Raw genomic sequence first — 16,373 nt, 5'->3', positions numbered from 1 at the left:
TTCTCAGCTATCTTTAGCAAAGTCTGGCAGGGAGACCTATGAATGTTCTGTTGTCTCTAAATTGTTCTCTTGGGGGCAGATTTTCTTGGGAAACTTCTGGAGACAGCCTTGACTTTCGTTCCTGTCAGAATGTCTCCAACCAGCTTCAGTCTCTAGCTCCCTCCTCATCCAAAGCCTCCAGCCAGCACGAAGGTAGGACATGGGAATGAATCAGACTCTGTCTCCAAGAGTGTGGGATTGTGGGTTTCCCAGAATTCAATCCTAGTTGTGAATCTTCTGGAAGTCCATAAGCAGGCTTTTCCTTTAGACTTGTGAATCTGCTGGACTTGCGAATCCACTGAATCCTGGCTCTGAATCTCTTGAGCTACCCTGAAGTTCTCCCCTTGATTCACTGCAAACTGCTTCCAGACTGACTTCCCCACTCAATGTTGGCTCCTTATATCTTCCCAGAGAATGGGTTTGTGGATACTCCCTGGGCTTGTGGGAGCTCTTTAAAGAACCAATGAGTGAACTCCTTTAAAGGTTTGAACTCCTTTAAAGGTGTGAACTCTGAACTAGAGAATTGTTAAGTACCAGACAACTCACTTAGCACCTAGTAATAATCCTAACAGAGACCAATTAGGAGGCCACCACAATAATTAAGCTGAGAAATAAGGAAGGCCTGAATTAGAATGCTTTTGAGTAGAGAAAGGAGATGAATTTAAAGATAGGTTAGAAGTAAAAGTGACGATGACATGATGGTATACTTAGAGAACCCCAAAGACTCTGCTAAAAAGCTATTAGAAATAATTCAGAATTTTAGCAAAGTCGCAGGATACAAAATAAATCCACATAAATCCTCAGGATTTTTATACATTACCAACACAATCCAACAGCAAGAGATACAAAGAGAAATTCCATTCAAAATAACAGTCGATAGTATCAAATATTTGGGAATATATCTACCAAAGGAGAGTCAGGAATTATATGAGCAAAATTACAAAACACTTGCCACAAAAATAAAGTCAGATTTAAATCATTGGAAAGACATTCAATGTTCTTGGATAGGCCGAGCGAATATAATAAAGATGACAATACTCCCCAAACTAATCTATTTATTTAGTGCTATACCAATCAGACTCCCAAGAAACTATTTTAATGACCTAGAAAAAATAACAACAAAATTCATATGGAAGAATAAAAGGTCGAGAATTGCAAGGGAACTAATGAAAAAAAAGTCAGAGGAAGGTGGTCTAAGTGTACCTGATTTAAAGCTATATTATAAAGCAACAGTCACCAAAACCATTTGGTATTGGCTAAGAAATAGACTAGTTGATCAGTGGCATAGGTTAGGTTCACAGGACAAGATAGTGAATAAAAATAGCAATCTAATCTTTGACAAACCCAAAGATCCCCAATTTTGGGATAAGAATTCATTATTTGACAAAAACTGCTGGGAAAACTGGAAATTAGTATGGCAGAAACTAGGCATGGACCCACATTTAACACCACATACTAAGATTAGATCAAAATGGGTCCAAGATTTAGGCATAAAGAACGAAATCATAAATAAATTGGAGGAACATGGGATGGTTTACCTCTCAGACTTGTGGAGGAGGAAGGAGTTTGTGTCCAAGGGAGAACTAGAGACCATTATTGATCACAAAATAGAACATTTTGATTACACCAAATTAAAAAGTTTCTGCACAAACAAAACTAATGCAAACAAGATTAGAAGGGAAGTAACAAATTGGGAAAAAATTTTTACAGTTAAAGGTTCTGATAAAGGCCTCATCTCCAAAATATACAGAGAATTGACTTTAATTTATAAGAAATCAGGCCATTCTCCAATTGATAAATGGTCAAAGGATATGAACAGACAATTTTCAGATGATGAAATTAAAACTATTTCCACTCATATGAAAGAGTGTTCCAAATCACTATTGATCAGAGAAATGCAAATTAAGACAACTCTGAGGTATCATTACACACCTGTCAGATTGGCTAAAATGACAGGAACAAATAACGATGAATGTTGGAGGGGCTGTGGGAAAACTGGGACACTGATGCATTGTTGGTGGAGTTGTGAAAGAATCCAACCATTCTGGAGAGCAATCTGGAATTATGCCCAAAAAGTTATCAAAATGTGCATACCCTTTGACCCAGCCATACTACTACTGGGCTTATACCCCAAGGAACTACTAGAGAAGGGAAAGGGTCCTGTATGTGCCAAAATGTTTGTGGCAGCCCTTTTCATAGTGGCTAGAAGCTGGAAGATGAATGGATGTCCATCAATTGGAGAATGGTTGGGTAAACTATGGTATATGAATGTTATGGAATATTACTGTTCTATAAGAAATGACCAACAGGAGAAATACAGAGAGGCTTGGAGAGACTTACATCAACTGATGCTGAGTGAAACGAGCAGAACCAGAAGATCATTATACACTTCAACAATGATACTGTACGAGGATGTATGCTGATGGAAGTGGATTTCTTCAACATAGAGAAGAGCTAATCCAATTCCAATTGATTAATGATGGACAGAACCAGCTACATCCAGAAAAGGACTGGGAAATGAATGTAAACTGTTATTTTTACCTTCTGAATCCAATTCTTCCTGTGCAACAAAAAATTCGGTTCTACACACATATATTGTATCTAAATTATACTGTAATATATTTAACATATATAAGACTGCTTGCCATCAGGGGGAGGGGGTTGGGGGAGGAAGGGAAAAAATCTGAATAGAAGTAAGTGCAAGGGATAATGTTGTAAAAAATTACCCATGCATATGTACTGTCAAAAAATGTTATAATTATAAAATAAAATTAAAAATTAAAAAAAAAAAAAAAAAAAAAAAAAAAAAAAGAAGTAAAAGTGACAAAATTAATCAAAAGATTTCATAAGTGGCATGATATTGAGCAAGGAAAGAAAGAAAAGACAGATTTGAGAACCTGGGTACCTAAAAGAATGGTGGCACCTTGGACAGAAATAATGAGTTAAATTTTGGTTGTGCTAAGTTGTGTTTTGGGGACATCCAGTTGGAAACAGCCAAAAAGCAACTGGAGACTAGCAACCAGAATGCAGAAGAATTTAGGGCTGGACATAGCAACACTGGAATCAATTGAACTGAGATGATAATTACATCTATGGGAGCTAATCAGACAGACAATGAGAGAATATAAGGAAAAAAAAAGAAGTGGACAAGACAAAGCACTAAATGAAAGACACCCATTACCCAGCACATTTTTATCAAATTTAGAAATGATGCAAAATCAGGAGGGAATGATTAACCCTTTGAATGATAAAGTCACTTTAAAATATTCTGAAAGTCTGATGCACTGAACTAAAGTAAATTTAATGAGAAAAAAATGTAAAATCTTAATACATGATTTAAAAAAAAAAAAAAAAAAACTTCCTATAAAAAAAGATTAGGGGAATACAAGCTTAAAGAGTCAACAAATGTGAAATGGCAGTGAAAAAACTAATGTTCCCATAATCATAAAGAGAAAAATAGTGTCCAGGACTGCTGGTTACATTCTCATCTCCAACATAACATCTAAACATATTGTCCAGTTTTTAGCAAATTTCAGGAAGCTAATAAACTGAAAAGTGTGTTATCAGAGCAGTAAGAACAGTGAAAGGCTATAGAATTATACCAAAGACTATTTAAAAAATAAACTAGGGAAGTTTAGCCTAGAAAAGAATCTAAGTATAGATGATGGTGGTATTCAAGTATCTGAAGGATTATCACAGAATTAACTTGCCCACAGACTTAAAACTAGAATTAGGACAACTTGTCTCCCAGCATTCACTTTCTCACAAGGCTACCAAATTTATATTCCTAAAAACAGATCTGATTATGTCACTACTCTGATTGAGAAGTTCCAGTGGCTCCCTCTTGCCTCAAGGATAAAATACAAACTAGCTTGTTTGATATTTCCCATCTTCAGTCTTTGATGTGTTGATCCAGGATACACTCCTCATCCCACTTTCTATTTAGTGCACTCTATTTACCTCATCCTCTGAGATTCCCCCCAGGGTTGTGATTTGATCCTTTAAATGAAATAATATTTATGAAGAGCTCTGTAAATCTTAAAACACTGTTAAATGCTAGCTATTATTACTGGTTTCATCATCTCTAGGTTTTAAGCAAGGCAATTTGGCCTACTACAAGGGATTCCTGTTTTATTAGCAGTTGACTCAGATCAAGTAAATGCAAAGATAAATCTAATTAAAAGAGATAAGGAAGGAATATTTTGCTTAAGGGTATTATAGATAATAAAGCAATATCAATACTAAACATATATGCACCAAGTGATATAGCATCCAAATTCCTAGAGGATAAATTAAGAGAGATGCAAGAAGAAATAGACAGCAAAACTATACTAGTGGGGATCTCAATCTTGCTCTCTTCAGAACTAGATAAATCGAACCACAAAATAAATAAGAAAGAAGTTAAGGAGGTAAATAAAATGTTAGAAAAGTTAGGTATGATAGATCTCTGGAGAAAATTGAATGGAGACAGAAAGGAGTATTTTTTTTTCTCGGCAGTTCATGGAACCAAATAAAAATTGACCATGTATTAGGGCATAAAAACCTCAAAATCAAATGCAAAAAGGCAGAAATAAGTAAATATATATATATATTTTTAGATCATGATGCAATAAAAATTACATCCAATAAAAGACCAGGGAAAAATAGACCAAAAATTAATTGGAAACTAAATAATCTAATCCTAAAGAATGGGCAAACAACAAATCATAGACACAATCAATAACTTCATCCAAGAGAATGACAGTAATGAGAAAACATACCCAAATTTGTAGGATGCAACCAAAGCAGTAATTAGGGGAAATTTTATATCTCTAGATGCTTACTTGAATAAAGTAAAGAAAGAGAAGATCAATGAATTGGACTTACAATTTAAAAAGCTAGAAAAAGAACAAATTAAAAACCTTCAATTAAATACCAAATTTGAAATTTTGAAAATAAAAGGCGAGATTAATAAATTGAAAAAAAGAAACTATTGAATTAATTAATAAAGCTAAGAGTTGGTTTTGTGAAAAAACCAACAAAACCGATAAACTTTTAGTTAAATTTAATTTTAAAAAGGAAAGAAGAAAATTAGATTGTTAGTTTCAAGAGTATAAGATGGTCTCTGAGGACCCTCACAATTTTGAGTTTCTGTAACCTTTCAGTACTGCAAAAGAGCCTAAAAGATAAAGCAACTGAGGCAGGCCAGGGTTAGAGACTTGTTAAGGATGACAGCTAGTAACTGTTTGAGGTGGGATGCAAATTCAGCTCATTTTGATTATTTCACAATAATTTCTTTACTACGTTAGGAAAGTTTATCAAACCTTCAAAAAAAACACACAAAAGCATTTCAACAGGGGATTAAAAAACCCTGCTGTTAAGAGATTCAAATAAGATAATTAAATAATCAAAATAATTTCATCAATACTACTCCATTCATGTATATTCTAACTGATATTTTACAACATCGATACTTACAAATATCTATAATAAGTACAACTCTATAGTCCCCCTCCTACCATCACAACAGCAAATTGTTCTGCTCTTGTTATGTGGTCTTTTCTGTCAATTACTACTGAACTCAAAATGTTTAAAGTTAATAACTGCTTTAAATTTTCAGCTTGTTCTTTGGAAGAGCATGAAGTCATTCAGATCCCATGGAATTAATCAGAAATATAAACCAAGGGATAACAATGTTAAATTCAGATGTCATAACATATGTTGTTTGAGCAGAGCTACAGGAGATATAGCATAAGTAGTCTGTTTCCTGGAGCCTGTCCTATAAACCTCTAAATCTTTCAAACAGGACAGTGATATATTCATATCTTAGGCATGTTTCTTTGCTATTTTAAGCAACACAAAATATGAAAGAATCTGTAAGCCACAGTTAATAAGAAGCACATTTATGTACTAGTATTTTACATTTTAAACACAGCTTTCAAGTTTATCAAAAACAAAGAAATGTCTAACAGGGACACAGTTAAGTGGATGATTATCAAATGATATGTCAACTGCATATGGTCATTTTTCATATGTACACTCAGAATACATCAGTCTTTTAATTATCCACAGCACATGGAATTACCACTGCCCAGTTTTTCCACAGAGGTTATAGTTATGGTTAAGAACAATTACAGCGTGACATCATATAACCACTATTTTAGTTCACCTGGTTTAACAGTGGAATTTTTGCTTTTTCCTGAAAGTATATCCTTAAATTGTTTATATTATGCCTAAAACTTTAGAAAGTCATCAACTTCCTACATCTGACTTATGAGTTACTTCATAACTCAAAAATATTATCCCCTTAGATTTAATTAACTGTACCCCAACTATTACATTTTTCATAAGGATCCAATTCTAAAATCTCAGTATAGTCTAAATGTATATATTCAGATTTCCAGAATAATACAATTCCAAAATAAGAGTTGAGAAGGAAGGAGATATTCAATCCTGAATTCACATGGTATAAATTAGAGATGTCATTTTGATATCCAAGCAACACTATACAGAGATTGTAGGAATTTAAGATGTCTTTCTGCAAAAGAGCAACTGGGAAAATCTCATAGAATATATGAAATAATGCATGCAAAGTGCTTTGCAAATTTTAAATATTCTATGTCAGTCATTACTATTATTTATGAAGACAAAGAAAAATCTCCCCTGCCTTGATAATGGAGTTTAATTGTCTGTTAGTCACAGATTTAAAGCAGCAGTTATAGAAGTTGACTATTTCAAAAGGAGCATTTCATTTGCCCCCAAACTGAAATAGTGGTATATGGTAGACATCCTCCCAAGATGCAAATGATCAATCACAAATAAATTCAAGGAATAAGCCATTCTAGTCATCTAAAGGGGAATGAAATTACTTCACTTTAGGAATAATAGTCATCAGCATTTATGTAACATTATATAGCTGCTATATAAAAATTATCTATCTAATTTCACTCTCATAACAACATTTTAAGGTGGGTGCTATTATTATTATTCCCATTTTACAAATAAGCAAATTGAATTAGACACAAGTTAAGAGACTTGCCCAAAGTCAGCTAGTAAATGCCTGAAGCTTATTTGAACTTGGGTCTTTCTAATTCCAGGTGTAGTGTTCTGTCCAGCAAGATATAGTCTTATTTAAAAACCAGGCATTCCACAGGAATCATACTAATGGAAAAAGTGGTCAGGTGGTAGCACATATCTCAACCCCTCCCTAATTTTTTCATACTAAAAGTCAAAATATATGGGCAATCTTTGACAGATATTTTCATACGCATTTTGAAAGATAAAAATTTTTCTGAAGATAATGTTAGCTCTATCTTTCCCAGTCATGTCTTCTAACTAAAGCAAGAACATGAGTCCAACTCTTAAACTAATATAATACAAATGATAACTTTGGTTCTATTAGACTAACATTTAGATGCTACCCAACTACTCTCCACTGACCTCAAGGTCTTAAGACTTACAGAATTTCTAAAATCATTTCATCACTTCATTTTTCAGATGAGACCCCTGAAAGCAAGCAAGTAGCCCAGTCATAGCATGAAGTTGGGGTTGTGTTGAACCTAGAACCGAAGTCTTCTTAACTCCCAATCTACTGTTCTCAGAGGCAATGCATTTCTCTAGTCTAACCATAATCTTTCAGAAAAGCACAGCACTTAATGACTTTTTTCTAAGACCATGTTACAAATTGCATACCCAAAAAGAGACAGACCTCTAAAACTTTTTGTTTCTGAGTTTACTGATGGCTTATTAATTTAATATTATTCCCTCAGATTTCACAGAAGCTGAATACAAGATTATAAATTCAAGAACTTTCTGCATGTCTTTTATAAAACTATACCTGGCAGATACTATTTACTCTGTTCTCACCATTTATACAAGGGATCATATTTTTCTTAGATTTGGTTCTGGAAAAAAGCTTATTTCTGCAGAATGCAGAAACATTATACAAGTAAAAGTATCCTTTTTTGCCGTGGCCAAGAAACTTAAAGCAAATTCAATTCCCAACAATAGCAATTAATCCATTTCAAGGGAGCTACTAAGTTATTCCATGTTCTTCTTACTAATTTTTGATGTACTTTACCCTCAATTGTTTTTTTTTTTTATTTTATTTTTTTAACTTTGTAAGTTGTTAAAAACTCTTTCAGAATTATGTATTTTATGAAAAAATTAAACAGAAAACCAAAAGATAGTTAGGCAGGCTTTCTCTAATACTACTTATTGACAGAAAAGCACATTTTAATTACAAGAGCAGGAAAAGATGCTAGTTAATTCTGGGGAAGATCCTGAAAAATGTCTAGTATTTTTAGGGGCTTTGGAGATTAATGACAAATCAAGGACACAGCTATGGCTCAAGTCTAGGAAAGGAGCTTTGAAACCTGGCCTCCCAGTCAAGTTAATACATCCACAAGTATTAAGTACCATGCCAGGCACTGTGCTAAAAACTGGGGATAACAAGGAAAGGCAAACCCAGCCCATGTCTGCAAGAAGTTCACATTCTCATAGGGGAGATAACATGGAAACAAATAAGTCCATACTAGACTCACACAATTTAAATGGAAGGTTATCACAGAGGGAAGGCACTAGAATTAAGGAGTAGTAGCTAAAACTTCATGTAGAAATTAAACTGAGCCTTAAAGGAAGCCAGGAGTAGAAAAGGAGGGAAAGCAGTCCAGACATAAGGGGCAACCAATGAAACAGGACTGAGTCAAAGTCAGGAAAAGGAATTATCATTTACAGAGAACAGAATGGCTGGTCATTATAGAGTGTAGAGTGCATGGAAGAACATAAAAGTATAAGAACTCTAGGAATGCTAGAAGGGACATAATTGTGAAAAGCTTTAAATATATTTTATATTTGATCTTGGTAAAAGGGAGTAATTGAAGTTCATTGAATACATGAAGACATGATTAGACTTGAATTCACTTTGAGTTCAAGATCACTTTGGCAGCTGGAAGGGAAATGTATTGACATAGGAGGTGGACTGACTATATGGGATGAGAAAGTGAGCATGATATCTACATTCTGATTCTGGGTAACTGGAAGGATGGGGAGTACACCTTGAAATAGAAAAGTAATAGAAGGGAATAATTTCAGAAAAAAGATCAAGAGTTTTGTTTTGGACATTTGGGTCTTAGAGTCATATAGCTCTTTAAACAAGTTCCTTAAAGTTCAGGACAATACAGATAGAGAAGGTTACTTCACTGAGAAAGTCCAGAAGCAATTTCCAAGAAAAAGCATTACAATTTTCCTAAAATTATTTTCTTTATATAACATTTAGCACCAAACATGTACACAAATAATCCTCCTCTTATTGGATGCTTTAAAAGTGTTCATTAAATTTCCATGGGAAGATGAAATAGGTCATGTCCTGGGTTTTCCTACAACAGTAGAATTTTTTGGAGGCCAGACAGTAAAGGAATAGTATGGCTGAAAGGATAGAATGCTAGACTGGAGTAAAATCTGAGCTTCAGTTTCTTCAACTCACAGAGCTGTTATAAGGTGCATAAAAGAGAATGTAAGTAAAGCTTTTCAGATACCTTTAAATGAATGTATTTTCTTTCTCCAAATCTTATAACAATCCTGTGAGTTTGGTACTACTGGTATTTTATTCCTTTTCACAGATGAGGAAACAGATTCAGAGAAAATAACATTAAAAATGAAATATGAATCTAGGCCTTTCTCACTCCAAATCTGGCATTTGTCTGGAGAGAATGACAGTCATAGATAAACAGACAATAAAGACAGAAAGATATATGAATATTATTTTTTGAAGTTAAATTATAAAGATATCAGAGTACTATATTGATGGTAACAGACACTCAGAACTAAAGAAGAAAACAACTTTGCCCAAGTGAATCCATCAGAAACAAAATTTAAACAGAACTGAAATCTAACCCAGACAGAAATGAAATGATTGACCAAAGAAAAGTTCTAAAAATAAAGAAATGGAACTTAAGAAAGGAGGCCTAGTTTCCTCTAATTGGCATGAGAGCAGGATTACTTATCTTTATAACATATAAGTTATTTTCTTTGCCATAGTGTATATTTATAAAGCTTACAAACTTCCCCCCCCCAAAAAAAAATAAAGGGTTACATGGCATTTGCTGAAATATGGCAGGAAAGAATCTCAACTCAAAAATTTGGGCCAAGTAAGGTGACAAAAAAAAGGTAATGTTGGAGGAGATGTAGGAAAATTGGAAAACATTTAACACAATGTTGGTGAAGTTATGAACTGATCCAACCATTCTGGAGAGCTATATGGAATTATGTCCAAAGGGCTATCAAATGGTACACACTCTTTGATCCAGAAATCTCTCTACTGGGCCGGTATCCCAAAGGGATCATGAAAAAAGAGGAAAGGACATGCATATGCGAAAATGTTTGTAGCAATCCTTTTTGTAGTGGCAAGGAGTTGGAAACTGAGCAGATGCCCATCACTTGGAGAATGGCTATATAAGTTATGGTATATGAATATTATGGAATATTATTGTTCTATAAAAAACAATCAGCAGGATGACTTTAAAAAGGTCTGGAGAGACTTCCATGAACTGATGCTAAGTGAAGTGAGTAGAACCAGGAGAATACTGTATACAGTAATAAGATTATACGATAATCAATTCTGATAGACCTGGCTCTTTTCAACAGCAAGGTGATTCAGGCTAATTCTAATTGTCTTGTGATGGAGTCATCTGTACCCAGAGAGAGGACTGTGAGGGGACTGAGTGTGAATCACAACATAGTACTTTCACTTTTTTTGTTATTTGCTTGCATTTTGTTTTCTTTCTCATTTTTTTCCCCCTTTTTGATCTGATTTTTCTTGTGCAGCATGATAATTGTGGAAATATGTATAGAAGAATTACACATATTTAACACATATTGAAATACTGGGCTTAGGGGAAGAGAGGGAAGGAAAAAAATTTGGAACACAAGGTTTTGCAAAAGTGAATGTTGAAAACTATCTATGCATGTGTTTTGAAAATAAAAAGCTTTATTTAAAAAAAAAAAATTGGGCCAAGGACAAAAGGGATAGGTAGCAAGAGCAAAAAGTAAAGTAAAATAAAATCTAATTGGTCCTGATAATGAGACAAGTACTGGGACTTGCTAGTAATAGAATAGGATCAGAAAGATTAAAGGATAAAATATGAGAAGACACTTTATGATAATGAAACTTGATGTAATTTTTAATGAGCTGGGGTTTTGATCCTCAAATAGACCCATGGTTCCCATATTTTTTTAAGACCTCAAGCATGTCTTAGTTTTCAATTCTGTCTAGAGAGAGTGGTGGGAGGGGGAGAAGCCTCACCTCTGCCACCTCTTCTTACGTCAACATTTCGGGTATTCGAAGTTTTGTCAATGTAGTGCTCCCCTTTAGCAACACAAATTGCAAGCTCAATACAGCTTAGGAAGATGATCTTCAAGAATTCAAATTTATCACTCTCCAGTCAACCTGATGACAAGCCTCTTCAAACTTAGCTACGCTGATCCTAGAAAAACAGAAATACAGTCCATCACTGGGCCTGTACTTGAAAAAAATTCCAGCATGGTTGGACTTGCCAGAAGTTGAATTTCACTGAAGAATCAGCTTCAAGAACTCAGGATCACTTATACAACCAGCTTTAACAAACTCTTCTTATTCTCAATAAATGTTTGATAAATCATTGCAAAATTTCACAGGAAAATAAAGGAGAGAGCAGAAGGTACAAAGTCAGAAAACTAGAAAACAACAGCAAGCAAGATTTTGATTGTTCCAAAATTAACATCTGGCATGAACTAAAAATGAAATACAGTAAAAAGTTATTTTGATTCCCTTCTTATTAATTTTTTATTTTAAATTCTAGGTGTTGTGGGGGAAGCTAGTTGGCGCAGTGGATTGAGTACCAGCCCTGAAGTCAGGAGGACCTGAGTTCAAATCTGACCTCAGACACTTAACATTTCCTAGCTCTGTGACCCTGGGCAGGTCACTTAACCCCAGTTGCCTTAGGGGGAAAAAAATTCTAGCTGATGTCTCCATTTTTAAAAATTCATATAAATGAATATTACTCATAACATTCAAGTAAGACATAATAGGACATTCACATTCTTCTTATAATTTAAATAAACTAACAGAGAAACTAAGTATTTCTCTAGCTCATATAACTCATAATAGAAGTATTCAATTAATCAATAAGTACTTAATAAGTACCAAATGTATACTAGGCCACTGTTAGGGTCTTCAGATACAAAGACAAAAGTGAAATAGCTTCTTGTCCTAAAGCAGATTACATTTTCTTTTGGATGATTTTTTGTTATATCATCTGCATATCGCTTCCCAATCTAACTCTAGAGAATCATTCCTTATACTAAAGAACTGTTTTTAGAAAGAAAAAGTTCATGGAAATTGAGTGATGTTCACCAGTTGGGAATGGCTAAATAAATTATGGTATATGAATGTTATGGAATAATATAGTTCTATAAGAAACAGCAGGATGATTTCAGAGAGGCCTGGAGAGACTTACATGAACTGATGCTGAGTGAAGTGAGTAGAACCAAGAGAACATTGTATATAACAAGAAGATTATGAGATGATCAATTCTGGACATGGCTCTTCAACAATAGGTGATTCAGGCAATTCCAATAATGGAGAGAGCCATCTGCACTCAAAGAAAGGTTCATGGGGACTGAGTGTGGATCACAACATAGTATTTTTTACCTTTTTTTGTTGTTTTTGTTTTTTTCTTATTTTTTTCCCCTTTTTGATCTGATTTTTCTTGTGCAGCATGATAAATGTGAAAATATGTATAGAAGAATTGAACATGTTTAACATATATTGAATTATTTGCTGTATTGGGAAAGGGTGGGGGAGGGAGAAAAATTTGCAGCAAAAGGTTTTGCAAGGGTGAATGTTGAAAACTATCTTTATATTTATTTTGAAAATAAAAAGCTATTATAAAAAAAAAAAAAAAAGAAAATGTTGAGCAAAACTAACCAATATGCTGAAAAGGTCTGACATCACATGCAGTATCCTTCTCCACCATCTTCCCATCACAACAAAGAAGCAGGAAAAAGTGCCTTCTCATTTTTACTTTGTGGGTCATTCAGTTTTAAATGCTTTACTGCTCTCTCCATTTACATCATTGAGTTATTATTTATAGTTTTACTAGTTCTGCTTAATTCACTTCATACTCCTTCTTTCCACTTTCCATAAACATATTCATCATTTCTTATAGCACAGAAAATATTCCATTATATTCACATATCACAACTCATTTAGTCATTTCCCAATCAATAGGTACCTACTTTGTTTCCAGTTCTTTGCCACAAAGCACAAAAAAGTGCTGCTATTAATATTCTGGGGTATAATGGACCTTTCTCTTTTGTCCCTGACTTCAGTAGGATATGTGTCTAGTAACTGAAAACTTTACATACACATTATTAATACATAAAAGATACAACACAGATGGAGAAACAGGTCAGGAACAGCAACAAGGCCAATTTGGCTGGGTAGTAGCTGAAAAGATAGGATGGAGTCAGTTTGTGAAGAGTTTTAAAAGCTAAACTGTTTGGATTACTAGGTGCTAACTCGGTTGTCTAATTTAGCATGGTACTTAACAATTCTCTAGCTCAGAGTTCACACCTTTAGAATTCTGAAAGGAGTTTATTCCTTTGAAGGAATTAACACCTTTAAAGAAGCTAGCTCATTGGTTGTAAGTAGTTCCCACAAGCCCCTGGAGTACCCACAAGCCCATTCTCTGGGAGGATAAAAGGAGACAACCTTGAGTGGGCAGAGCAGTCTTGAAGAACACAGTCTGGATTGGGTTAAGGACAAGACTTCTGTAGAGAACTTCAGAGAAGCTGGAGGAGATTCAGAGCCAGGATTCAGGAAGAAGAGGATTCGAGATTCTACCTTCGTGCTGACTGGAGGCTTTGGATTTAGAGGGAGCTAGAGACTGAAGCTGGCTGGAGAGATTCTGACAGAACTAAAGCCAAGGCTGCTTCCCCAAAAGATCTCCTCCCAGAGAACGATGGCAAATTGAGAGACGACAGAACATTACACTAAACAAATAGTTTTACTGAACCATCTAAATGAAAATGTTTTGTCACCTAACTTACTTGCTAGTATACCCTAAAGACAAATGGGGCTAAAGTTGATACTTCCCACATGCCCTTTTAGTATTTGAATGTGGACTGTGAAAGAAGGGACTATCTTATTCTGAATTTCTAGAGCTTAGCAAAGTGCTTTAGTTTCCCACTCAGAGAAGGAGCTTCTAACCCTTGATTCTGGAGTTCACTGATAACACGGCCCAATTTGTACTTTAGGAAAATCATTTTGGCAAATATATAGAAGATAAATTGAAGTGGGACAGGAAGACCAATGAGGAGGCAAATGCTGTGGTTCAGGAATAAAACATAAGGGCCTGAAGAGCAGTAACTTTTGGTAAAGAGTAGATGCATATCAGAAATATGGAGCTAAGAACAAAATTTGAGAATTGACTAGATGTGGAGAACACAATTCTACTTTATACATGGTGAGTCCATGTGAACATATTAACTACAAAGAAGACCAAATCACTGCCCCTGGAGCAGGATGGGGTTTGTCAATACACTCCCCTATAGAGACAATTCTCCAGACCAAAGTACCTCTTAGTTACCATTTCTTTACCATGAAAAAGTAAACTCCATGAGAAAAAGGACTGTCTATGCTCTTTGTATTGGTTTAGCACAGGAGTTCTCAGTCCCTCACAGTGTGAGGGCGGGACTATAGTAAAAACAAAAGCTCACACTCTGTCTCCGTCCTCAGCCCATTTGCCGGGCCGCATCTGGCCCATGGGCCATAGTTTGAGAACCCCTGCTTTAAAGAGAGGAACTCTGCGAGACAGAAAGGGAAGGGGGGGAGGGGGGCTATTATTAATAATTCCCATTTAAAATACAACAGTTTGAGACGGGTTAAGCGGTTCCTCTGGAGTCACCTAGCTAATCAGCGTCTGAGGTTGGATTTGAACTCAGATCTTTCCAATGCCAGGCCCACAGCGGTCGGACTACCCCAATTAACGAAATAATTGCTGGAGTTAGAGCTATTTCTTCCAGGACCTCCCGCTGGTGCTCCCAAAGTTGGAATCTCAATGCCATCATAACAGGTTATCCTCCCTTTTTTTTTTTCTATTATCATTCCTTTTCCCCACTTTCGGAGGTCTCCAAGCCTGGGACCCCTACATATAGTTCTCTCTCGCGCTCTTCTGCCCAGTCTCCCGGACCCTGTCCCCGCTCCCTTCAAGCCGCCCCGTTACCGCGGCGGCCGAGGACACCGTCTTCCTCCTGCTCCGGCTCCGACTCCGAAGACAAAGCCATCTCTACCATCTTCATTCTTTTCCTCTTCCGCAACTTTTTCTGCTTCTTCCCAACACCAACACGTGAGTCCGAAACAGAAGCCGCCATTTTTTGCCCGAGCGGAAGTTCCTCCCTCGGCGGAAGTGAGTGCCTGCACTTACTCGTTCCGGACGCTGTGGAACCTCAGGCTTCAGGACTTGGGTTCCGGAGACGCGCGGGACGAAAGAAGAAAAGTGCGGCTGCGCCCAAAGTCAACTTAATACACAGCTCTAACTTAAAGATTTCTGGCTCTAAGAAGCTAAACAAGAATACGTCATCTGCCCCACCCCCACCCCCACCCCCACCCCCGAGCCCTTCTTGTTCTTGTCCCTTTCGCCAGACTGAGTATTTATCCCACCAAGTAATAGCCTCTCTTCTCTCGCTTTTTATTCTCTCTTACCTTCTCACCTTTTACTCTACTCTCTATTTTGTCCCGATTCTGAAGACCTTTACCGGGCCTTTTCCCTTTCCCTTCCCCCATCAGTCCAGCTACTAAGTCAGCCAACAATTACTAGTTTTAATTTATAAACCCATCTCCCCGGAAGGGTTTATATTGTGCGTATTTAAGGAATCCATTCACAACTATTTACTATTTACGCCTTGCTGTGGTAGAACTTCTGAGCTCATATGAACCAAAAACACACTTTACCCTGATCCTGACATGGCCATTTATGATTCTCTGAACAGAAATGACAAAAAAAAAAAAAAAAAAAAACCTATAAGGGGGAGATCGGGGTTCATCTACATAAGTGGACAAATTTTTCTCATCATTGGGCTTTCTACATTGATTAAATAAATGACAAAAAAAAGATAAAAAACTAGATATTAATAACCTAAAACCAGATGCAGTTTGCCTACTAGAGTCAAAGATATACCTTACGTCCCAGATTTATCATTAATAAGATTTAGAAGATCTTAGAATCTCATGATTAGCAACAACAAATAGTCATCTAACCTTCACCTGAATTTAGGTTTCCACCATAAGGGAAAATCCCCTCCTTCCTGAGGCAGCC

General features: G+C 35.8%; 1 protein-coding gene across 1 annotated transcript in view; it reads right to left on the bottom strand.

Moving 5' to 3' along the window:
- Positions 1 to 15,462, bottom strand: part of RRP15 (ribosomal RNA processing 15 homolog) — a 50,171-nt gene extending 34,709 nt beyond the window's left edge. Inside the window, exon 1 of the mRNA XM_074309187.1 lies at positions 15,282 to 15,462. Coding sequence (XP_074165288.1) covers positions 15,282 to 15,429 — 148 coding nt within the window. The 5' untranslated portion in view covers positions 15,430 to 15,462. The remainder of the gene's footprint in view (positions 1 to 15,281) is intronic.
- Positions 15,463 to 16,373: the final 911 nt, after the last annotated feature.

Source organism: Sminthopsis crassicaudata, chromosome 4 (genome assembly GCF_048593235.1).
Source record: "Sminthopsis crassicaudata isolate SCR6 chromosome 4, ASM4859323v1, whole genome shotgun sequence".
Taxonomy (NCBI): domain Eukaryota; kingdom Metazoa; phylum Chordata; class Mammalia; order Dasyuromorphia; family Dasyuridae; genus Sminthopsis; species Sminthopsis crassicaudata.
This window is presented reverse-complemented; position numbering and strand designations above follow the sequence as displayed.